Source organism: Heloderma suspectum, chromosome 10, assembly GCF_057233095.1.
Source record: "Heloderma suspectum isolate Gila_16-S chromosome 10, 16-S_ref, whole genome shotgun sequence".
Lineage (NCBI taxonomy): Eukaryota > Metazoa > Chordata > Lepidosauria > Squamata > Helodermatidae > Heloderma > Heloderma suspectum.
The window spans coordinates 7,230,305-7,255,675 of record NC_139467.1 but is presented as its reverse complement, the minus strand read 5'-3'; the positions used below and the strand labels follow the sequence as shown (position 1 = coordinate 7,255,675).

The 25,371-nt window shown below is 47.8% G+C and overlaps 2 protein-coding genes across 2 annotated transcripts in view; one reads left to right on the top strand and one right to left on the bottom strand.

Annotated features, from left to right (window-relative positions):
• Positions 1–6,000, bottom strand: part of CATSPERG (catsper channel auxiliary subunit gamma) — a 73,719-nt gene extending 67,719 nt beyond the window's left edge. The window contains exons 1-4 of the mRNA XM_084814894.1: positions 5,905–6,000; positions 3,723–3,962; positions 707–760; positions 21–165 (exon numbers count right to left, since the gene is read on the bottom strand). Coding sequence (XP_084671020.1) covers positions 21–165; positions 707–760; positions 3,723–3,938 — 415 coding nt within the window. The 5' untranslated portion in view covers positions 3,939–3,962; positions 5,905–6,000. The remainder of the gene's footprint in view (positions 1–20; positions 166–706; positions 761–3,722; positions 3,963–5,904) is intronic.
• A 154-nt stretch (positions 6,001–6,154) lies between these two features.
• Positions 6,155–24,216, top strand: PSMD8 (proteasome 26S subunit, non-ATPase 8). Its single transcript, XM_084814896.1, has 7 exons — positions 6,155–6,333; positions 9,432–9,504; positions 10,800–10,902; positions 16,468–16,633; positions 19,599–19,699; positions 21,642–21,750; positions 23,010–24,216. The coding sequence occupies exons 1-7, from the start codon at positions 6,160–6,162 to the stop codon at positions 23,145–23,147; spliced, it is 864 nt and encodes a 287-aa protein (XP_084671022.1). The 5' UTR covers positions 6,155–6,159; the 3' UTR covers positions 23,148–24,216.
• The last annotated feature ends 1,155 nt before the right edge of the window (positions 24,217–25,371 follow it).

Sequence of the window (25,371 nt, the reverse complement as noted above, 5' to 3'; positions counted from 1 at the left end):
GCCTAATGGTCACAAAATACCTGGAAATCTGTAAGGGGCAGCCCTCATCTCGATCTGCAACTGCTCTTGTTTCTGACGCATAGAGTGGACCGGTTCTTCAAAAGTGACCGTCACAATTGGTCTCAAACCACTGTAGTGAGCTGTCCGAAGAGCCATTTCGGAGTCCTGGAAGGGGAAGGCAGTTGGTCTCACACAGGGTGGTGAGCCCTCATGACAGCCCACAGCACTTGTCTAGGCTGGCTTCTCATTGCTGAGTATGAAATTACTGTGCCATCTTACCAGCAACAAGACATCGCTGAGAACTTGGTGTAACAACAATGCCACTTAAAAGCGGTGGCTTAAACCCCATTTACGTTTGCAGTGCAGATGTGCATGCTGCTGGAGCAGTAGAGGAGTGTCAGGAAGTGCCCCTTAAAGTAGAATTTGTCTCACGCCAATGACTTATTTATTTATTACATTTATATCCCACCTTTTTTCCTCCTTAAGGGACTCAAGGCAGTGTACATAATCCTCCTCCATTTTATCCCCATAGCAACAACCCTGTGAGGTAGGTTGCACTGAGAGTCTGTGATGGGCCCAAAATCACCCAGTGACCTTCCATGGCCAAGTGGGGACTAGAATCCGAATTTCCCAATTCCCAGTCCAACGCTCTAGCCACTGCACCACACTTGGTAGACCCCCGCAAAATATGCAGCTCTTCCCTTACCTGGTTTCTGCAGGTCAAATTAAGTTTCAGGTAATATGGAAATCCCAGGTAATTCTGTAAAAAAACAGACAGTTATTTCAAGAGCTTTTCCCACTTGGAGGACATAGCATTTGGCAACTTTATCAGATCATACAGATAAATGGTTGGCTTAGCTTCCACAGAGTAAACAACGAAAGCTTTGATAAGCCCATTTCAGTCTGGGTTCAGGCCTGGATTTGGGACTGAATCGGCGTCGGTTGCCCTGATGGATGGCCTTTAACGAGGGAAGGACAGGGGGAATGCTGCCCCATTGCTCAATCTCTCAACGGCTTTTGATACCATTGACCATGGTATCCTTCTGAATGGGCTCAGTGGGCTGGGATTTGGGAGCAGGTAGGAGTGGTTCCACTCCTACCTGCAGTGTCACTTCCAGAGGGTGGCAATGGGTGACTGTTTCTTGGACTCCTGGCTGCAGGGCACCATCTTGCAGTGCTGCAGGGCACCATCTTGTCCCCAATGTCGTTTAACGTCTACATGAAGCTATTTGGAAAAGTCATTAGGAGATCTGGCGCAAAGTGTCATCAGCATGCTCTATTTCAGCAGCTCTGTTTCTCAGTTACATATGAATCAAGAATGACTGTGTAGATCCCTAACCAGTGCCTGGATGCAGTGGTAGGCTGGATGAGAGCTAATAAACTGAGCCTGAATACTGGCAAGATGGAGGCCTTGAACGGGAGTAGTTCCCAGGTCCAGGAGACAGGTAGGCTACTTGTTCTGGATGGGGTTGCCCTTCCTCTGAAGGATCAGGTGTGCAGTCTGAGGATACTTCTGGATCCATCTTTGTCACTAGAAGCCCAAGTAGCTTCAGTGACTCGGAGTGCCTTTTATCAGCTTCAGCTGGTATGTCAGCTGTAGCCGTTCTTCCACTGAGACAGCTTGGCTACAGTGATTTAGGCACTGGTATACTCAAAGTTGGATTACGTAACGTACTAGACATGAGGCTGCCCTTAAGGCTGATCTGGAAGCTGCAGCTAGTGTGGAATGCTTCGACATGGTTGCCAAGTGGGGTGACCTATGGGCAGCATATTACACCTGTGCTGAAGGAACTGCACTGCCTGCCGATTTGCTACCAGGCCAGATTTAAAGTGTTGTTGTTAGTATATAAAGCTCTAAACAACTTGGGATCTGATTACCTGAGAGATGGCCTTCTCCCCTATAGACCCTCGGGGTCATCTGGTGAGGCCTTCCTGGCAGTGCCACATACATCTGAGGTCCGCCCCACAGCTGTTCAGAGCAGAGCATTCAGGGTGCAATCCTATGCATGTTTAGACAGAAAAAAGTTTTACAACTCCCAGCATTCCTCAACCAGCCATGGCTGGCTGGGGCATGCTGGGAGTTGTAGGACTTTTTTCTGTCTAAACATGCATAGGATCACACCTTTAGCGTAGTTGTGGCACCCACTGTGTAGTATTATCTTCCCTCTGACATTACACACGCACCAACACTTATTATTTTTAGGCAGATGACTAAGACCCATCCCTGCAAGCCTTCCTGGTATACAGTAGCCTTCCATTTTATGCAGATACAATATATTCAATGTACTGGTCTTTATTTGTATGCTTTTATTATTTGTGTACACTGCTTTGAAATCTTTAGATGTAAGAGATTTATACTCACAAATAAGTAAGCAAGTATATTGATGTACTACTTAAGCCAGTTGCAGCCCTGAATGAAATAGTTTATTTAAAACACAAAATAAAATAAACAAGTATCTGAGAATGTGGGGGAGGAATTCAAGTACTTGGCCTTGTTGGGGCTGGAAATGAGAACCTCCAGATTTGTGCACTGCTGCCCCCTTGTGGCAAGCAGTGTACAGTTGCAGTTTGAGCCGTTTCTACAGCTGACATCCTCAAGATGTCCTCATGACATCCTATGCCATCCAGGATGACTCCACCCATCTAGGCAGCCCACTGGCTCCCTCACTGGAAAAGCTATAAAAGCCTCCAGATCAGGAGGCTCAGCCCCTTAGCCTAGTTTGCTAGGCCTGGCGTTTGAGCATGTGTGTGCCTATTGCTTACCTCGATGACTGACTCACATCAGGCCCTGCCTGGTTCTGGGGACTAATCTGGAGTTAGAGGTGAGCAGTGAGGTGGCCAGGTTTGCTGACAATACCAAATTGTTTAGGGGCTTAAAACAAAAAAGGGCAATTAAAGTGCTCCAAAAAGATCTCTCCAGACTGGGGAAAATTAGCATTAAAATGGCAAATGCAGTTCAATATAAGCAAAGTGAGCATAAACGATGCACATTGGGGCAAAAACATCTAACTTCATGTAAAATTATGCATGGCATCGAGAAAGTGGATAGGGAGACATTTTTCTCCTTCTCTCATAATACTAGAATGTACTGGGGTCATCCCATGAAGCTGAATGGTTGGAGATTCAGGGCAAATAAAAGGACTTCTTCACGCAGTGCATAGTTAACCTATGGGGTTCGCTACCATAAGACATAGTGATGGCCACCAACGTGGATGGCTTTAAAAGGGGATTAGACAAATTCAGAGAGGATAATGCAGAAGGTAGTTCCATTCATTTCAGTTAGGCTTACTCCTAAGTAAGCGGGTACAGGCATGCATCCTCAGGCTATCAGTGGCTACTAGTCATGATGGCTACATACTGCATCAGCGGCAGAATTCCTCTGTAACCAGTTGCTGGGGAACATGAGCAAGAGGATGTTATTGTGTTCATGTCCTGCTTGTGGGTTTCCCACTGGGTCATCTGGTTGCCTGGAACAGCATGCTGGTCTAGATAGGCCTTTGGTATCATCCAACATGGCTCTTATGTTCTTATGACTCTTGCATCCCCTTTATGCACAAACACATAAACACATACACACTACTCTCTAAGTGGCCTACAGCTGAGCTTCACAACAGCTCCAGTTCAAGACATATGGAATCTCAGCAGCTCTTCTGGACATGGGAGCAAAGGACAACTTTCTCCTTTCCAACGTCTCCCACTCCCAAAAGAGAAGTGGTACTCACGGCATCTTTGTCATTGGGGTCTATGGCCGAATCCACCAGCTCCTGGAAGACCCCAATCACACTGCGAATTTCATGCTGCTTGTAGAAGACATGTCGGTCGCCCCCAAGGCTTTCAAAGGCATTGACCACAGCTATCCATTGGCAATCTGTCACTGACAAGCAAACTTTCGTAGACAGAAGGAGAAGGAGCAGGTTGGGCACAAAAGGTCGCCACATCACAGATGCTTCTTACAAAGGGACCTACCCAAAAAATAAATCTGGAATTCAGATTCTTATTTTAATGACACCTTTGATGTGTGTATTATCATATATATACATGCACGCACATTTCACACACACGGCAATTCCCAGCTGTCTGGCCCCCTTGACCAACATTTGGTTACACTTTAGTGTGACTAACAAACAGAACCTAAGAGGGGGCTTTGAAGACTGGGGCTGACTCAATACTCAGTGATGAGGTTCCCAGAGGGGAAAGTAACATGCTGGCAGGCATTGCGATGTTGTGATGAGGCAAAAGCAGCCCATCCCTTTCTGATGCTGTGTGGTCCAGCCTTCACTTACGGGGATCCTGCAGAGGAGGAAACATATCAGGTTGTACTTTTTGTTTGCTGGCTTTTGCCAAAACTTCTAGTGTGTGATAACTTGCTTGAGAGACATCTGGATTATTTTAATACACAGTTGAGCAACTTTTGGCCCTTCAGATGTTTTGGCCTACAACTCCCATCAGCCTTAACCAGCATAGCCAATGATGAGGGATGATGGGAACTGTAGGCCAAAACATTTTGAGGTCACAAGTTGCCCACCAGTGTTTTAATGCAATGTCCCCTGAATTAAACAGACAACTTTCATGGGAAGCCTTGTTTGCTGTTATTCTCTGCATGTGGGTACATCATGAATCTTCTAGAACAGGGTTCAGTAGCAATTGGCAGCACACAGACTGGATCCAACCCCCAAAGCAATTATATCTGGTGTAATTTAATTAAGATTTGTCCAGTTTCATTTATTAAAAAACCTGTGGCTTTAAATTGTAAGAAACAGAAAGGCATTTAATATTAGATTTCTATTTTGAATTTTTGTAACATGCATATGATAACGTACATATTTGTACATAATAATACTCTCCCTAAACAGATTTGGTCCATAACTGTTATGTACCTGCTGATAAGATGGCAGCAGCATTGTGGGTCATTCGAACAGACCCCATCCAAGAGCACGGATTTAATAAACCAGCCTTCCTGAAACTTGTGCCTTCTAGATGCTTTGGATTACAACTCCCATCAGTCCTAGCCAGTATGGCCAATGGTCAGGAATTATGGGGGCTGTCTTCCAAAACATCGAGAGAGCACTAGGCTGGGGAAGGCTGAGGTAACCCAATCATTCCCGAGGCAGATTGACAGGGCAGGTAGCCACAAAACAGGTGTAACAGAAAGACTGCGGTGGACTTAGGCTGCCCTCCAGATCACCATCTGCCCAGCCAGCCCTACAAAAAGATCCAACATTCCAACTTTTGACATAACACTGCACAGAAAGATCCAACGTTCATCCTGGTGAATGACTGGGGCTGATCTTTTGAAATAACATTGTTGCCATGGAGGCCATGAAGTCCTGAGCCAAGACCACCAGGGTCAGAAATGTGTCAGCACCTATTTCAGCGTGCCACATGTCTGGCATGACCAGATTTGTGTGTACGCATACCTTTGCGTGTGCACGTGTGTTTAACATCAAGGTTATTGATAGGCAATGGAAGGTTTTTTTATTTGCATACCTCTAAATGAACTTAAGTAAGTATGGAATCAGGCTGCCGGGGTTAGGCCAGCCTTCCCCAACCTGGAGCCTTCCAGGGCCATGCTGGCTGGGGAAGACGGGAGTTGTAATCGAACACATCTAGAGGGTTCCACGTTGGGGGAAGCTGCCATGGTATCTGCAGGTGATGAGACTTGTAGTCCAACACATCTGGAGGGCCCTAGGTTGGGATAGGTTGCTTTATGACCTCACACGCCTAGGCCCTTGACTCCTGACGTCACGGGTTTTCACCCAGCGGCGGGCCTACTAGTGACGTCATCACCGTGGCGCCGTATAACGTCACAGCTATTCGCAGTGTCATACTTCCCAGGCGTCTCTTTCCCGGGCCCTCTTCCCGCTGCCCCCCCCCAACTATTTGTTCGCCCACCCCCCTTACAACCTGAGCCTCCCTCAAAATTCCTTGGCTCGGTTCGCTCTACGCCTCAAAAGCAGGTCTTTCCCGTCCGCGCATGCGCTTACAGCCCTCGGACCACTCATGGGCGGAGCCGTTGGAGCGTTGCTGAGGCGCGCGCGGGGGCTGGCCTCGAGGCGGTTCCCATAGAGACTGAGCGAGCGCCGAGGACCGCGGCCGTAAAGCGAGGCCGGTCGCGCTCACCCTTGCGACCGCCGCAGCTGCTCCGCCGGGTGCCGATTCATGGCAGCGGTGGCGACGATGATGGCCGCGTCCGGAGGGCCGGTGTTGAACGGGGCGGACGCGGGCGTCGCGGGGCTGAAGGAGGCGGCGGGCATGTACGAGCAGCTGCGGGCCGAGTGGAACCGCAAGAACCTCAACCTGAGCAAGTGCGGCGACTTGCTGGGCCGCCTCAAGGTAAAAAAAAAAAAAAAAAAGAAGGGGGGGGATCTTGAAACCGGCGCGAGACCCTAGAAACCGGCCAGCGGGGTGGGAGGCGGGGAGCCTGGAAACTGACGGCTGGCCTTTAAGGGCGCGGTGGAGGCACTAGAAACCGGCATCTAAGGAAGAAAGGGCCGGAAGGATACTGGAAACAGGCGCAGGAGGGGACGCGCGAGCGGGCATAGGGTGGCCAAGGAGGCAGCACCATAGGCGTGGGAAGGTTGGAGGAGCCTGGAAACTGGTCTCTATGGGAGGGGGATGCTGGAAGAGGGGATGGGAGGGGGAGAAGATGAAGAAGAGGCACCGCAGCGAAGGGGAGATGGGGGGGTGGCACCTAAAGGGAGGAGGTTCTTGGCAGTGGGGGGGGTGATCTCTTGACTCTTGGGAGCTGCCACCCAGAGCAGGGGAAGGGTGGTAGGGGTTGGCGCAGCAGCAGGAAGCGGGAGAGAAGTGGCAGCCACCAGGCCAGGCGTGAGCAACTTGTGGCCCTCCAGACGCTTTGGCCTACAACTCCCATCAGCCTTAGCCAGTGGTAAGGCATCATGGGGGTTGTCAGCCAAAACATCTGGAGGGCTGAAGGTGCCCACCCCTGCACCAGGCACTAACAAATGCGGAGCTTCTGGAAATGGGCAGTGGTGGAGAAGCGATGGAAAGGGAGGGAGGAGAGCCCTGATTCTTTGGCCCACATCCCTCACCATTGGTTATGCTGGCTAGGGCTGGTGGGAATTGCAGGCTAAGACATCTGGGTTGGCGTGGGGGGGGAGCCCAAGTGGTCTGCCCGTGGTTTAAGGGTAGCCGAGGCTGCCTGGATGTGCAGCTACGGAGGAAAGGGAAAGTTGCATCTTGCACCAAAAAGTCTGAGGGGAGCAGAAAGTAGAGCTGGATGTGTGTGCCTGGAGGAGGAAGGGACTGTGGGGAAACAAAGTGAGAATTTTTTATTGTGGTGAGGGAAGGAGGGCTACAAGCTGACATGGTGGGATGGTAGAATCGGAAGTGGATCCTGGAAGGCTGAAGGTGGCTCTGCAGGGGTCATATGGATGTCCACCTCCTTTGCAATTGGCGCCCAATCCTAGAGATGGCCTCTTGTCCCCCGGAGGCAGCCGGAAGGGCGGTGAATGACTCAGCTGGGCTGTATTTGCCTGAGCCCAAACCTGTTTATGAGCCTCTCAGCTGAGTCAGGGTGCAGAGAATTGCCACTGCTAAGACAGACCAAAACCCCAGCTGGCCCAGTGCATCGCCTCCAGCAGTGGCCAGGCAGCTCTCAAATGAGGCCAGGTGCCAGAGCCCTCCCCAGCATTTTATAAGCAAGAGTATACTGCCTCTGAAGATGGAGGCTCCATTTCTTTTTCTCTTGGCTGAAAGCCCTCAGTGGTATAGTTCTAAACTTCCTATGGCAGTATCCGGCAGCAGTTATGTGACCTCCTTGGAGTGATTCTACACTAGATTGCTAGTGAGGATGCTCTTGCAGTTGAGCTCTGTAGATGTGGTGGGAAGCTTGCATAGCTAAAAAGAACCGCTGCTTGAGACTTGGGGAAGGCATGCTCAAATGGCTGCTAGCCAGCAGACACTGAGGGGTCAGGGTGAAAGCATGTTTGTTCTTCTTTCTACTACCAGGAAACTTACAGCTTGCTGAGGCTGGAGTAGCCAGGCCCGGTGGAGGCTGGTGGCTCCAATGTTAGTGGGGTGGCGAATCCACTCCAGGTGTCAGTCAGAACCAGTCAGAACTCTAAAGGAGCTATCCAGGGTGCACCAGTCAGAACTCTAAGGAGCTATCCAAGGTGCAAAGCTTCCACTAGCTATGCCTGTCCTGGAAGTAGGGAAGAAGCACATCACAGCCAGGGGTGCTCCGCAGTACAGCACTGGTCTTAGAACTGCCTTCTGGGGGATCTTGAGCTTCTTCATTGAGAAGGTCAGTCTTGGGAAACTTTCCTGAAAGACAGCTTGCCATACCTCAGCTGACGTTCCACTGCTGCAGGTATGTTCTAGGATGCACCCTCAGATTGCACAAGGCAACAGTAAGGCCCAACAGGTGCTCCATGTGGTCGTGCACCCTAAAATGTGCCCCAGGATCCTCGACAAAAGGGCTGGACAGAAGGTAAGCTCCCCAGATCGTTTGAACTTCCAATTCCAGAAGCCCCTGCCAACATGGCCAATGGTCAGGAATGCTCGGAGTTGAAGTCAAAACATCTGGAGATCCACTTTCTGCGCACACTTGCTCTACAGTAGGGATAGGCTCCCTGGTGCCCTGCAGATTTTTGGACTACAAGTCCCGTAATCCCTGACCATTGGCCATGTTGGCTGGATTTGTGGGAATTGTTGTCCAGAGCATCTGGAGGACACCAGGTTGCCCGTCCCTGCTCTACAATGTATGGGGGAGGGGGAGACAGTCCTTGGCAGACAAGTCTTTGGGAAGAGATCCCTCGAAAGTAGAAAGTTTGAAAACCGCTGCTGTTTTGAGAGGGGGAAACCCCATGCACGTGGCTCCTGACTGAAAGCCCCCATATGTGAGGTAAGAGCACAATCTGGATAGTGTAAGCTGCGATTCCCCCCTGCCCTGTTTGCCTGGCATTGGTTACCCTTTACAAGGCAAGTTTTAGTTGGAGACTAGCCACAGCACTGGAGTCCCATTGATGTGTCATTTTAGCTGTTCTTGTTGCCATGTTTGCCCTCCCTTCTGAAGCTACCTGGTGCTAAAAGACTCCCTTTAACACAGGGGAGGGAAACAGCTTCCATCATTCCTCACCATTAGCTGTGCTGGCTAGGGGTGATGGGAGTTGTAGACCAAAAATCTGGAGGGCCACAAGTTGCCCACCCTTTCATTAAGAGGAGAAGGGCAGTGGTGAGTGGTGGGCCAACTAAAAATGGTCTCCTGGCCAGATTCGGCAGCTTGGCTTCCAGTTGCCTATCAGTGGACAGTGCTATCCACTTATGCAATGTGGGCCTTTGAAATGAGAAGCAGTCTTTCGTTAGTATAGTTCTCTCATTTATCCTGAGAGCCTGTGGGATTGGTAGGGCAAGGCTTGGTTGCCAATGGCTTATCTGTAACTGCTGTCTCTCCTTCTCCTCTGTTCCAGCTAGCTCTGCTTGAACTCAACTTTCTGCCCACTACAGGCACAAAACTGACTAAACAGCAGCTCATTTTGGCAAGTGAGTACAATCCAGTAATCCCCAGGGCCTGAGACTGATGAGGAACTCCTAATGTAGGAAGAAGCCTAGGAGACAAATCCAGCTCCCAAAGGCTTTCTGCTTAGGCCCTGATCCCAAGAACGCCCCCCCCCCCAAGTTCACCTTGCCCCTTACTCCCAAGCTGAAATGGAAATAAAACTCCCTCTCCCCTAGTCTGAACTTCAAGAAAGGCTTTCTGCTGAGCATGTATTTATTAAATTTAAACTCTGTCTGTCTTCGTGGAACTCGAGGCCACTTACAGAGGGTCCTCAGGTGATCTCCCATCCAGGCACTGGCTAGATACAGACCTGCTTGACTTCAGCAAAGTTGGTGCACCATGAGCCTCAGATTGCACGTGGGATTAAGCTTCTGTGTCAGCCTTCCCCAACCTGGTGCCCTCCAGATAGGTTGAGCTACAGCTCCCAGCATGCCCCAGCCAGCATGGCTAGTTGGGTCATGTTGGGAGTTGTAGTCGGACTCATCTGGAGGGCACCAGGTTGGGGAAGGCTGTTCTATGTAGCGTTCAAAGTGCGTAACATTGTTATTATTACCAGCTGTGGAGGTTGTGACCATCTAGTGAGTTCGTGGCAAAGGCACGGTACAAACCAGGCACTTCCTGATTTGTAGTTCAGTCTCTTAGACTGCAGTCCTATCCCCACATTCCTGGGAGTAAGCTCCATTCAATTCAATGGGACTTACTCCTAAGTAGATGTCCATAAGATTACTCTGCTAGTTGCTATGCTGCAAAGTCAAGCGAAACTGGAAAACATCCAAGACCACACAGTGAAAAGGAGAGACAAAGTCCCGGGATGTAAAAAAATAAGAGTTTTATTCCTCATAGTAGCTCAATGGTTTTTGCCCTGTACCATATATTTCTGGACTTTCTTCAGGAGTTAACATTTTTAAATATAGTCTGCAGAGATCTCTGAAAAAATATTTCTCTGAGAATAAATCCTGAGACTGGTCAGAGTTCTCTGCAGGTTACATTTTCAAAATTTCATCTCTGAAGAAGGCCCAGAAATATATGGTGCAGGGTCGAAACATGTTGGGCTACCATGAGGAATAAAAGTTGCTATGGTGCAACAGTTTGACAGTGTGTTAAATAACTTCATTTGCCCTTTTATCCTCTCCTCTGTGTTGCATGCTCTGAACTGAGTGAAGCTTTACAAGTTGGAGACCAGATAATGGGTTGGTTACTTTGTTCTGCCCTAATATTGCCGCTCCTTTGTTGTTCTTTGTTAATGCTGTGTGCCTCATTTCTCTTCCTGCCATTCAAGGAGACATACTAGAAATTGGAGCACAGTGGAGTATCCTGAAGAAAGACATCCCATCTTTTGAGAGATACATGGCCCAGCTCAAGTGCTACTACTTCGATTACAAGTAAGCATTCCTGTTTTGGGGCTTTACAGAGAATTGCTCTACTCATTTTATCTCGAAAGCTTGGAGCAGCTTGTGACACTGAAACAAAAAGCAGAAGAATAAGCTCTAGAAACCCCTTCATGGATCACTGCCTTGTTGTGGCGAAAGGGCTTGCGTAACTCAGTGAAGCCATAAGCTATGCCGTGCAGGGCCACCCAAGACAGACAGGTCATGGCTGAGAGTTCTGACAAAATGTGGTCCACTGGAAAAGGAAATGGCAACCCACTCCAGTATTCTTGCCAAGAAAACCCCATGGAACGTATCACAAGGCTAAAAGAGATGACGCCGGAAGATGAGCCCCTCAGGTCGGAAGGTGTCCAATATACTACTGGGGAAGAGCAGAGGGTATTTCCAAGTAGCGCCAGAAAGAATGAAGCAGCTGGGCCAAAGCCAAAAGGACACTCAGCTGTGGATGTGTCTGGTGGTAAAAAGAAAGTCCGATGCTGTAAAGAACAATATTGTTTAGGAACCTGGAATGTCAGATCAATGAATCAAGGTAAGCTGGAGGTGGTCAAACATGAGATGGCAAGATTGAACATCGACATCTTGGGAATCAGCAAACTAAAATGGACAAGCATGGGCGAATTTAATCCAGGTGACCATCATATCTACTACTGTGGGCAAGAATCCCTTAGAAGAAATGGAGTAGCACTCATAGTCAACAAAAGGGTGGGAAAAGCAGTACTGGGGTACAATCTCAAAAACAATAGAATGATCTCAGTACGAATCCAAGGCAAACCATTCAACATCACAGTAATTCAAGTCTATGCCCCAACCACTGATGCCGAAGAAGCTGAGGTTGATCGGTTCTATGAAGACCTACATCACCTTCTGGAACTAACACCAAAAAAAGATGTCCTCTTCATCATAGGAGATTGGAATGCTAAAGTAGGAAATCAAGAAATCACCGGGATAACAGGCAAGCATGGCCTTGGTGTACAAAATGAAGCAGGACAAAGGCTAATAGAGTTTTGCCAAGAGAACACGCTGATCATAGCAAACACTCTTTTCCAACAGCACAAGAGGCGACTCTACACATGGACATCACCAGATGGTCAATATCAAGATCAGATTGATTATGTCCTTTGCAGCCAAAGATGGAGAAGCTCTGTACAGTCAGTAAAAACAAGACCTGGAGCTGACTGTGGCTCAGATCATGAGCTTCTTGTTGCAAAATTTCGGCTTAAATTGAAGAACGTAGGGAAAGCCACTAAACCATTCAGGTATGACCTAAATCATATCCCTTAGAATATACAGTGGAGGTGAGGAATAGATTTCAAGGATTAGACCTGATAGACAGAGTGCCTGAGGAACTATGGACGGAGGTCCGTAACATTGTTCAGGCGGCAGCAACTCAATCCATCCCAAAGAAAAAGAAATGCAAGGAAGCCAAGTGGCTGTCTGAGGAGGCTTTACAAGTAGCTGAAGAAAGAAGGGAAGCGAAAAGCAAGGCAGAAAGGGGAAGATATATCCAACTGAATGCAGAGTTCCAGAGAATAGCAAGGAGAGACAAGAAGGCCTTCTTAAATGAACAATGCAAAGAAATCGAAGAAAGCAACAGAATGGGAAAGACTAGAGACTTCTTCAAGAAAATGAAGATCTCTTCAAGGAGATCTCAAGGGAATGTTTTGTGCAAAGACAGGCATGATAAAGGACAAAGAAGGCAGGGACCTAACAGAAGCAGATGAGATTAAGAAGAGGTGGAAAGAATACACAGAACCTAAAAGATGATGCTGTTAAAGTGCTACACTCAATATGCCAACAAATTTGGAACACTCAACAGTGGCCACAAGACTGGAAAAGGTCAGTTTACTTTCCAATTCCAAAGAAGGGCAACGCCAAAGAGTGTTCAAACTACCGTACAATTGCGCTCATTTCACATGCCAGCAAGGTGATGCTCAAAATCCTGCAAGCTAAGCTTCAGCAGTATGTGAACCGAGAACTAGCAGAAGTACAAGCCGGGTTTCGAAGAGGCAGAGGAACTAGAGATCAAATTGCCAACTTTCGCTGGATCATGGAGAAAGCAAGAGAATTCCAGAAAAACATCTATTTCTGCTTCACTGACTATGCTAAAGCCTTTGATCGTGTGGATCACAACAAACTGTGGCAAATTCTGAAAGAGATGGGGGTACCAGACCACCTTACCTGTCTCCTGAGAAACCTGTACGAGGGTCAAGAAGCAACAGTCAGAACCAGACATGGAACCGATTGGTTCAAAATTGGGAAAGGAGTACAACAAGGCTGCATATTATCACCCTGCTTATTTAACTTAAATGCAGAGTACATCATGAGAAACGCCGGGTTGGATGAATCACAGGTCGGAATTAAGATTGCTGGGAGAATTATCAACAACCTCCGATATGCAGACGATACCACCCTAATGGCAGAAAGCGAAGAGGATCTAAAGAGCCTGTTGTTGAGGGTGAAAGAGGAGAGTGCAAAAGCTGGTTTGAAACGCAACATTAAAAAAACTCAGATCATGGCATCTGGCCCCATCACTTCCTGGCATGTGGAAGGGGAAGAAATGGAAGCAGTGACAGATTGTATTTTCTTTGGCTCCAAGCTCACCGCAGACGGTGACTGTAGCCATGAAATTAAAAGACGCTTGCTCCTTGGGAGGAAAGCTATGGCAAACCTAGACAGCATAGTAAGAAGCAGAGACATCACCTTGCCGACAAAGGTCCATCTAATCAAAGCTATGGTTTTCCCAGTAGTAACTTATGGCTGTGAGAGCTGGATTATAAGGAAGGCTGAGCGCCGAAGAATTGATGCTTTCAAACTGTGGTGCTGGAGAAGACTCTTACGAGTGCCCTGGACTGCAAGGAGGTCAAATCAGTCAATCCTAAAGGAAATCAACCCTGAGTGCTCATTGGAAGGACAGATACTGAAGCTAAAGCTCAAATATTTTGGCCACCTAATGCGAAGAGAAAACTCTCTGGAAAAGACCCTGATGCTGGGAAAGACTGAAGGCAAAAGGAGAAGGGGACAGCAGAGGATGAGGTGGCTAGATAGCATCACCGATGCAATGAATATGAACTTGAGCATACTCCGGGAGAGAGCGTAGGACAGGAAGGCCTGGCGTGCTATGGTCCATGGGGTCACGAAGAGTCGGACACGACTGAACAACAGCAACAACAAAGCTCTAGAAAAGGAGCCTGTAAAACGTGAAGAGCAAAGACCCGCCCATTCCAACAAAATAAAAATCTTGTAGACTGGCTGTAACTCCAGAGCAGAAAAATCTTGGTTGGGTTTGGAAGCCTAAACCATGACCCCATCCCCTTATGTCTCTGGGATGAGATTCAAAGGGAGCTTGCCTCCTTGGAGTCCTCTGGACATTTACGTCGAGCATTTGGGAAGGTCACAACTTGCAGTGAAATCTCCTGGTGCTTCTAACTTTCTCTAAAACCAGGCAGGAAGCCAGACCCCTCATCCAGGTTCTCTGTGATGAATAGAGAACGGGCGCGGGGGGGACACTCTCTCAATGCTGGGTGTCCCGGGAAGGTGCTCACTGTGGTCACTAGAATCAGTTTATGTCACTGCTGGCAACTGTGTTGTAAAGCACTGAATTTAATCAAATATCTTGGCTGGCTGAAAGCAAGGTTTTACCATTGCCGAATTCCTAAGAAAACATGCCAGTCTCCATGGGGAGACAGGGGGTAGATTCTGTCGGCACCCCTTCTGCTATCTGCTTGCGCATCTGTAAGGCATGGCCAGATGGTCAAATGGAACACAGAGCTTGCTTATGAGACCCAAGCCACTCAAAGTTTTCTGCACAAACCCTGTTGAAATGAACAGAAGCGGCACGACAGCACTGTGGCCCTTTATTCATTAATCATCTATGCCTCGGGGTTTCATAAACCTCAGTGCTGCTAGATAGCCTCTCTGTGTCTCCTTTTGCATGTTGATTTGTCCGGGGGGTGAGAGGTAATCAGTTTCATAGATTCATAGAATAGTAGGGTTGGAAGGGGCCTACAAGGCCATCGAGTCCAACCCCCTGCTCAACGCAGGAATCGAAGTCAGAGCATCCCTGACAAATGGCTGTCCAGCCTCATCTTGAAGGCCTCCAGTGTGGGAGAGCCCACCACCTCCCCAGGTAATTGGTTCCATTGTCGTATCGCTCTTACAGTCAGGCAGTTTTTCCTGATGTTCAGCCGGAATCTGGCTTCCTGTAACTTGAACCCATTATTCCGTGTCCTGCACTCTGGCATGATCAAGAAGAGATCCTGGCTTTCTTCTCTGTGACAGCCTTTCAAGTACTTGAAGAGTGCTATCATATCTCCCCTCAGTCTTCTCTTCTCAAGGCTAAACATGCCCAGTTCTTTCAGTCTCTCTTCATAGGGCTTTGTTTCCAGTCCCCTGATCATCTTTGTTGCCCTCCTCTGAACCCTCTCCAGTTTGTCTGCATCCTTCTTAAAGTGTGGTGCCCAGAACTGGACACAGTACTCCAGATGAGGCCTAACCAGTGCTGAGTAGAGGGGAACTAGTACTTACCGGGATTTGGAAGTGATGCTTCTATGAATGCAGCCCAAAATAGCATTTGCCTTTTTTGCAGCCACATCACATGGTTGGCTCATATTCAGCTTGTGATCGACAACAATTCCAAGATCCTTCTCGCTTGTAGTGTGGTTGAGCCATGTATCCCCCATCTTGTAACTGTGCATTTGGTTTCTTTTTCCTAGGTGCAGAACTTGGCATTTGTCCCTATTAAATGTCATTCTGTTGTTTTCTGCCCAGCGCTCCAGTCTAGTTCCTTCAGTCCAGTTCCTTCAATCTAGGTGAAGGAAGTTCTTCCTTCACCTAGGCAGGCCTGCTGTGGAAAAGAATGAGCCAAAGGGAAAGGAGTGTGCATGTTTTAACTCTATTTGTGGAAGCCAGTTTGCACCACTGCCACTGAAAAGATGTGGCATGTGAGGGCATCCTCAGGGGATCTTTTGGGGAAGGTTGCATGGTCAGCCAGAAATGAGCAGCCTTGGACAAAAGGAGAGCCACCGTGGTGTAGGAGTTAGAGCATTGGACTGGGGAGATCCAGGGTCTAGTCCCCACTCAGCCATGAAGCTCACTAGATGATTTTGGGCCACCAACTCTCAGCATAACTTGCCTCACAGGGTTGTTGTGAAGTTAAAATGGAGAGGAGGAGGGAGTTCCTTGGAGGAAAAAAGGCAGGATATAAATGTAACAAAAAATAAATATCGGGGGGCTGTTAGCAGCAGCCCCCTGCTGACTGCACCAAGCAGGACAGGTGTCTCCTGTGCAGCCTCTGACCTTTCTTAGCTTCCCAGGACAAAGGCATCCCAAGTTCCCTGGGGTGCAGGGGTGGAGTGCCCTCGCTTTGCACTCATGCTACTCCCAACATCCCAGCAGCTCGATACAAATGATGAGACCATAACTGCCTGCCCCAAGCCTCTATGATGTGCAGAGGATGGGCTTACGGGGCGTGGCAAAAGCATTCCTTGGGCTCCAATAATCCTGTGTGTGCACATCCCTCCCTGGACGCACATTCAGCATCTTTTCCCCTTCCTGCCTCAGAGACGAGTTGCCGGAGTCAGCCTACAAGCACCAGCTGCTGGGTTTGAACCTTCTCTTCCTGCTGTCCCAGAACCGCGTTGCTGAGTTCCACACTGAGCTTGAAAGGCTGCCGGCAAAGGACATTCAGACCAACGTTTACATCAAGCACCCTGTGTCTCTGGAGCAGGTAACTCTTCACCTTCCCACTTTTCTTCTGCCCGGGCCACCTGCTGTTAAATCAGAGGCTTTTCCTCACAAGTGCAGAATACGTTCTTGACAAAGAAATCCCCCTCTTTAGTGGGGAAGGGGGTATATTTGGTTTCTGCAGTTCTTCGCTGCTTTCGTGGAAGTAAGTGATAACATATAACAACTTTGAAAATTAATGTATACAATACACATGCAACAACAAAAGCACCAGTTAAATTTGAAATCCTTGCTTGTCTCTGAAACAAAACAAAGGAAGAACATAGACAATCCTCTCGAGAAAGCCACATCCAAAAAGGCTCTGCTCTCTGTGGCAGCTAATGGTTTCTGAAAAGACAGCACATTCATCAGTAGAGAGATGAGAGAGAGCTTCGGCTATTGGGTGGTATAGAAATGAAATAAATAAATAAATCAGTAGATATTAAAAACAAACCCGGAGAGGGGCAGTGTTGTATAGGCGAAGGTGTTTCTTGAGACAGTCAGGGCCTAGGCCATATATACTGGGGGGGGGGGGAGGGTGCGCACACGCTCGTTCACCTGTGCACATGCACCTAAAAAAGAGCATTGTAGAGTTGGAAAAAGTGCAGGAAAGGGCAGCTGAAATGATCAAGGGGCTGGAGCATCTCCCATATGATGGCAGGTTATAACAGCTGGGATTGTTCAGCTTAGAAAAAAGGCAATGGGAGACATGATAGAGGTGTTCAGAATCATGCCTGGTGTGGTGAATGTGGATAGGGAGACATTTTTCTCCCTCATAACACTAGAACCCAATGGGGTCATCCCAAGAAGCTGATTGGTGGGAGATTCAGGACAGATAAAAGGAAAGACTTCTTCACACAATGCATAGTCAAAGTATGGAATTCGCTAACACAAGATTGTGACCAGTTTGGATGGCTTTAAAAGGGGGTTAGACAAATTCCTGGAGGATAAGGTTAGAAATGGCTATAGTCCTGATGGCTCTATGTTACCTCCATTATCAGGGGCAGTATGCCTATACACACCAGTTGCTGAGGAACATGGGTGGGAGAGTGCTCTTGTGTTCATGTCCTACTTGTGGGTTTCCTGTGGGGAGCTGGTTGGCCACTTTGTGAACAGGATGCTGGACTAGATGGACCTTGGTCTGATCCAGAAAGGCTGTTACGTTCTTAATGTCTGGCTCTTCAGTCTACATGGAAATGTACTGCACACTCCATGGGGTCCTTCTCAGTGGAGCCCAGTGTCAGGTGGTGAGCAGAGTAAATTATCCCTTCCTCCACATGGTAGCTTGTGCTGAGCTGAGGGTACCCCCTGCTGTTGGTCCTTCAGCCTTCCCTCAATTCAAAACAGAGCTCCTGCAATGATAAATTTACACAGCTCGGGACCACAATATCTAATGGAGTACCTCTCCCAGCATGAACCGACCTGTACACTACGTTCAGCATCTAAGGACCTTCTCCACATGCCTCCTCTGAGAGAGGTTCAGAGGGTGGCAACAAGGGAGAGGGCCTTCTCAGTGGCGACCTCCCAATTATGGAATGATCTCCCTGACGAGCCCTACCTGGTGCCAACATTATCGTCTTTTTGATGCCAGATTAAAATTGCCTCCTCTCAGGCCTTCAGGAGCATATAATGAGGTTTTAATCACATGCAAAATTGTCTTTGGCTGATTGTTTAAAAATTGTTTTTAGATATTTGTTGTCTGTGTGTGTGCTACCTGTTTATACATTTTATGTAAATGGCTTTGCACTTTTTATAATGTATTTTTAATGGTTCTTAATTTTTGTTAACTGCCCAGAGAGCTTCGCCTATGGGGCGCTATAGAAATATCGTAAATGAAATAAACAAGCTGTGGCCCAGAAGATGCAGTGACGAGAATGGCAAGAGGGGCGGTCATCTTTATTTATATAGCTGCTGTATAATGATCTGTGATCGGAGATGACAGTGAGGATTCCCCTCCCTTTATCCTCTGCACCCCTGGTTGGGCAGGGCTTGCAGAGGGGGAATGCAGAGCCTCCAGGGGCCAGGTTACTACCGGGGGACATAGCTCCTGCACCCCTGACATAGCTCCATCAACGTGTGTGATGCTTCACAACGTACAAAAAGAGAAGGTCCCTGCCCTGAGGATTTTGCAGTTTAGTATTATTTATTTGTTTTATACCCTGCCTTTCTTCCAAGGCAATGGTGCTCGAGGCAACTAACAATATTCAGAACCTGCATTTAAAATAAAACACTGAGTTAAAATAGTAATAAAATAAATACATTTAGGGCGCAGTCCTATGCATGTTTAGACAGGAAAAAAAAGTCCTACAACTCCCAGCATTCCCCAGCCAGCATGCTGGGAGTTGTAGGCCTTTTTCGCTGTCTAAACATGCATAGGATTGTGCCCTGAAAAAAGCAACAATAAGATAATAGAAACAGCACCATAGCTGACCCAGCAGACCAGCTTACATGCCGAAGGCCTGCTTGAATAAAAACTCATTTGCCTGACAGCAGAGAGGGAGCAAACCTAGCCACCCACGGCGGGGAGTTCAAGAGCCTGGGAGCAGCAACTGAGAACTTGACATGGATGAAGATGGGGGCAGGGGAAGAACATGCATTTACTTCAGTTAGGTTTGCTTGGGCATTATTGTGGTGGGGTAAGTGGGCTGGATTGTCTTGCTGCCTTTAACTTTTAATTGCATGTAACTGAAATAAATGCATATACTTCCCACACTTCCATTTCTTCCCCCAAAGTAATGTCCCAAAGGTTTGATGGGAAAAAATTGTTCTGTGGAGCAGTTCAGGCCATAAACGGCAGCGATGGCAAAAGGATAGCATTTTTTTTGAGCGAGTGAGGGGCTTCAAACATCCTTTTTTTTTTTTATTGCTGTGCTATCAGCTGTACATGGCCTGGGCAGGTTTTCCTGGAAAGGTGACTGATGGATTTTATCTGTGTGGTTTTCCGCCTCCTTCTCCACCCCCACCCCCAGTACTTGATGGAAGGCAGCTACAACAAAGTCTTCCTGGCAAAAGGCAACATCCCAGCAGAGAGCTACGCTTTCTTCATTGACATCTTATTGGACACTGTCAGGTTAGTCATGTTCTCTGAGCCTCATTGGTGTGGGTGGGTGATTGATAGAAGCCCAATGAGAGCTCCTTGCCAGGCATCAGGCATACAAGCAGGAACGTTGCATCTGTCCATGGAATGCCCACTTGGGTTGTGGGGCAGCTCATCTCCAAAGGCTAACAGGCATGTGTGTGGGCATAAGGACACACAAATTGAGTTGCTGGATCAGACCGGGTATATTGCTTTTATAGATGGTGGTTCAGGCCTCCATGGATTTTTTCTCACTAGAAGACCAAGATCCACCAACCAGAGTCAGATACAAAAGTTATTACACTTAGACTTGAAGAACAGAGTGCCTCTGATCTGTTTTCGTTACCAAAACAGAACAGAGCTTACAATCCTTTCACAGAAAAGTCCCCTCCTGATGATCCCAAACTTTTTAAATTTCAGCAGCCTGATTTAGGTGGGATTTTTATAACCAGTTAGGGGCAGTCTGCCACAAATCACCGAGAGATCTACCAGTAGAGCCCAGTCTATCTTCAGTCTACCCCTGGTCTTATCCTTCTTAAAAGTATCCAGGACTATGGCTACCAACACATCTTTTGGTAGGGAATCATGTTGATGATGCATTGCGTGAAGAAATGCTTCATACATACATAGAGCAGCCTTCTCCAACATAATGCCCCCCAGAGGTGTTGGATCTTTTCCATCATGTGTTGGACTGCAACTCCTGCCAAGGCCATGCTGGCTGGGAATTAAATGATGGGAATTGCAGTCCAACACATCTGGAAGGCACCAGCTTGGGGAAAGCTGGTGTAGAGCATGAAAACCGCTTTGTTAATCCAGTAAAAGATAACATGTACCTACCTCAAAAATAAGTCCTTTTCAGTTTCTTGCCTTCATCTGAGTTTATTTTATAGGTGATAACAGAGATGGTGTTATAGTATAGTGGTTAACAGACTGAGCAGCGAACCAAAAAGTTCTGTATTCAACTCTTGTCTCGGTCATAATGTCCAATAGTTGCCAGATCATGTGCCACAACACAGCCACAAGAAGTGTGTTTTTCTTTAAATAACCTAAAGTTAGCCAAAAGCATGGATCAAAAAAGGAGGGCACCCTCTGTGTCTCTGCGTGATTCACTGTTCTGCCACTACCTCTTTCCAAGCTGGCCTTCACTGAGGCAGGCACATAATTCTGCTGACATCTGGTATGATTGGATCATACAGTCGCTCTTGACACAAAGGCACCCTAGAATTGGCCAACCTTGGAGGAAGAACGTAGGACGCTGCCTAGTTGGACCTTTGATCCATCTAGCCCAGTACTGTCGACATTGGCTGGCAATGGCTCTCCAAGGTTTCAGGCCGGCATTTTTCCTGCCCTACTTGGAGATGCTAGGGATCGAACCTGGGACCTTCTGCATGCAGAGCAGGGGCTCTTCCATTGAGCCATGGCTCCTGTGGGCTGCTTCCACTTGCTGGTTTCCAAAGAGGAGGCACACCCAGGACAGCAATTCATTTGAAAACACAAGGGTGGGTGACTTTTACTCTTATGTACACTTAAGGGCAAGGTATACCTCTAATTTGAATTCAGGGGAAAGTTCCTCTTCTATCAGAAATTTTTATCTAGTAGCCTTTGTGTGTACACACACACACACACACACACACAATTTCTCTTTGCAGTGTAGTAATAAGGCTGATCTACACTACAGAGTCATTGTAAGGGTTACTGAGAGAATGTATGTGACACGCCCTGAGCCCTGTAGAAATGCCAAGTTAGGAAGGGTACAATCCAGCCAAATGTCAAGCGCTTCGAGGTCCCGTCAGTTTCCATGGAAGAGAGTTCAGCATCTGCTTAACTCGCCCATGGATATCAATGGGGCTTACAAGTACTCAAGAGGGGCTGGATTGTGCCTTAATTATCCAACTTGGGTGAATGGCTTGGCTGATGTTCTTCTCTCCTACCCCAGGGACGAAATCGCCAGTTGCATCGAGAAGGCCTATGAGAAGATCCTGCTCAACGAGGCCACACGCATGCTCTTCTTCACCCCCAAGAAGATGACCGACTATGCCAAGAAGGTGAGGCTGCCGGCATTGGACCGTGCTTCACTTGGGGTGGCCTGGCTGTTCCCTCTATATCAGAGGTGCAGAACCTCAGGTCTGGGGGCCCAATCCAGTGCTCTGGGTTTCTCCAAACAGCCATGCCTGCTTCTGGCCCCACCCTTTTCCCCCAACCATCCATTGTTTGTGGTTTCCCAGGTTTTATGCCATTTTTCCCCATTCTAGAAGGTTGAAATCCCTCTTGTAAGGCTGAGTTACTGGCAGTAAGAGTTCTAAGCTTAAAACATGCGGGTATTTTGGGCTTCGCCCCTGCCTACCACTCCAGTGGGGTTTCCAAGGACTTCTCTGAAACAGAATTCAGCCCTCGGGCTGAGAGCGGTTCAACGCCCCTTTATCCCTGAGATGCAGATAATACTGCCGGGTTATCTTGATCTGTCCTTGGCTTCCTCCTGTGGAGACTTCAGTCTCTGGCTCACCCCTGAGTGCCATGGGTCGCCTGAAGTTAGGCCGGTGGCCACAAGGGCTTTCTCTGTGACAACAGACCTTCTTTTAGGAAGGCCTACTCGCTTTGATCCTTCAGGGGACTACTTAAGAGCCTCTCTGTTCCAGAATGCTTTTAGCTGAGCTTGCAAGTCAAGCTGTGCACAGGAGGCATTTTGGGCACTGGCGGTCAAGCCACTACCTGTTCCATCCCAGCTACCTTTTGGAACATGTTCTCTTATTAGTTAACTATGTTAATCTTTGGTCTAAAGCAGGGATGGGGAACCTCCAGATCTTGTTGGACTGAAACTCCCATCATCCCTCACCATGAGCTATGATGGCTAGGTCTGATGGGTGTTGTAGTCCAGCAGCATCTGGAGGAGACACATGTTTCCCATCCTTTGTAATAAGCCTATTGAAGGGTCAATATAATAGGAAAGAATTTCTGGATTAAAAAATAAACCCTGGAAATGGGGAAACTGTTCCCTATTACAGGGGAAGGAGCTTTGCTCTATCAAAACGCCCTGAAATAAGCAGCATTCTGGAGACGTTACTTGCTTTGCTGGGGATCTGGTGGCATTTTTTCCCCCCTGAAATAAAAGATGGCTGTTTTATGGCTCTGTCGTGTTTTAGAATGAGAAGGTACACTGCAGTAGCTAAGGTTTTGATCCTGCACACCCTTGTTTGTGAGGAAATCCTTTGTAATTTATGCATCAAACCCGTGTGTGCCTTGTGGGGTTTGTAACCTTTTTTAAAAAAACCAAACATCTTATCTAACTTTTTCTCGACCCTTTCAGCGTGGTTGGATTCTAGGCCCAAACAGCCACTACTGTTTCACGGGCCAACAGCAGAAACCTGAAGATGCTACCATCCCCTCGACGGAGCTAGCCAAACAAGTGATCGAATATGCCAGGCAGCTGGAGATGATCGTCTAGCAGGCTGGGACTGTAGGCTGCTGCTTTTCCCCATTTTAGTCTCTTTGCTTCTGTATGCATCCAGCTGGCGGCCTTTTTACTTATATGGAGAGGGGCAGGATTCTTTTTATGTCTGTTTCTCCTGGGATGCCGGAGTAAACATTGTAAACTGGACCTATCCTTGTGTCCTTAACAGTTGCGTTGTTTGTTAGTCCCAGGTGGAGAGATGTTGTGGATACAGAAGGGAGACTGGTTGATCTCGGGCTTCTCTGGCCTCCCAAGGGGTGGAAACTCCCTTTTATGGGGGAGTTGGAAAGTGACATGCACCAGCCTAACTTTGCTAATGTTCAGAAATAATTGCAGGACCTTGTGGTTTCACCGGAAACAGATTCTCTCTGCTTCCTGGTCAGCACAGGCTTAAACAGGCCTCTCAGAATTACGATCGGACTTTTGGGGTTTTTTTTAATTTGGTACCTTGCTGTCATCTTTTTGTGCAAGCCACTTAAAGGGATGGCTGTAGGTTAAATAAACACAATTTCTTCTACAAATGCAATTTCCTGTCATAAATAAATCCCAAAGTTACTAGAACAGGAGAAGGCTCAACTAGTAACACCTGATTTAGATGTGTGATGCTAAGCCGTGGTCTAGCTTTATGTGCGTGAGCCTGCTCTCATCCCCACCCAAAAGCACAGCCATGAGGAGATTGGAAGCATCTGCTTGCATTTTGAACAAAGCACGGTTCGTCTTGGTCGAACCGGGATAAACTGTGCTTAGTTCAACATGGAAGCAGATGCTCCCAGTCTCCTTGCCGCAGCTGGAAGAGCTGGGAGGCAGGAGCATGCTTGTGCATGTAATGCTCAACTATGATTTAGGGTTCCGTCTTGACCCTTCTCTCTGTCCTCGCTCTGTTTGACTACCAGCCACGGTAGTGAAGAAAGACACCTCCATATATTTCTGAGTGCCAATGCTAGAGGCGAACAGGGGTGGCTGGGAAATGGGTCCTGGACTACCAAATGCTGCTTTGGGCTGATGTACTTTTGGTTGTCAAGCAGGCAAAAAAAAAAAAAAGCCCAGCTCGCACTTTGACCAACAGGTCAGTTGCTAGAATGTTTTGAGTAACGAAAATCAGCCACAGTGCTTTCACTTAAATTCACACATGTACACTTAGACATCAGATAATTGAGATCAGTCTGAGCATGCCATTCTGTATGCTGCTGACCTAGACTACACTGCGCATACACACACACACACACACACACACACACGTATATATGTCATTCTTCCATACACACCTCTCTTAAGACTCTGAGCCAAAGAAGGCTGGGCAGGAGCAGAAGTCCAGAAGCAAAAGGGAGACATTGCTCTCACGGCTACATTTTCCTAGAACTCACATGCAGGCTCAGCCAACTGTGACCTGCTACCATCAGCTGTGAGGATGAAGAGCTTTTCAGCTACCCCAGGTACAACCCTAGTCTTGATCCAGCAAGGAATCTCATAGCAACCACACATGCTAAATAGCCAAAGTTGGGACAACCCACCTAAGCTGAGCTTCCCAAACCAAATTGGTGGTGTGTATCTCACCAGCCCCAGGACTCCCTCCAGCTGCTGCAGGACAAGCAGAGGCTATGGAATTCACAGAGCTTGCAGCCTCTGGAGTTCAGAGGTGGTGAGTAAGGACTTGCCCTACTCCTGCATGGGCACTGTCATGAGCAGATGCCGTTTCTCCTTGGACACCTCTGGGCTCTGTCAGATGTCAGCCATGTGAATTCCACAGCCCCATAGGGGTCAGCTATAGGGGGGCTACCCAGCAGTCATCAGGTCCCAAAACACCCAACCCAGCTGCACGCATTTGACCTTCCAAAGCCTGCTCTCTGCAGAATTGAAAGTCTGTTCACTTCAAATATTTACGTGAAGCTGAAGCATAGGGTTTTAACTTAACAACATGCATGTGAAATTCGCCGGGGGGGGGGGGGGAGTCTGCAAATTTCCTTTCCAAAGCTGCTTGTAGCTCTGCCTTTTATATGGAAACCAAACAGCTGTTGTGACTGCATCCTTGTCTTCCCTAAGGAAGACAGTCAACCCTTGTGAGCTGCTGGGTAAGAGCAAGAGATGACCAACTCTACCTCGGTTATGAAGTCCGGTCTCTCCTGTCCTCAGGCCTCTTAGGGCAAAGGATGCCGTAGGTAGAGGCAACAGGTGGTCCATGGATTTTAGCATGGCCTCCTGGTCTAAAAAAAAAAAAATC

What these genes read in the sequence shown, in the direction of transcription:
- PSMD8 (XM_084814896.1), top strand. Translation starts at nt 6,160, where the DNA reads ATGGCAGCGGTGGCGACGATGATGGCCGCGTCCGGAGGGCCGGTGTTG. An exon ending in ACAGCAGCTCATTTTGGCAA is followed by an intron (nt 9,505 to 10,799) that starts GTGAGTACAATC and finishes CTGCCATTCAAG; the next exon opens with GAGACATACTAGAAATTGGA. An exon ending in ACCCTGTGTCTCTGGAGCAG is followed by an intron (nt 16,634 to 19,598) that starts GTAACTCTTCAC and finishes CCCCACCCCCAG; the next exon opens with TACTTGATGGAAGGCAGCTA.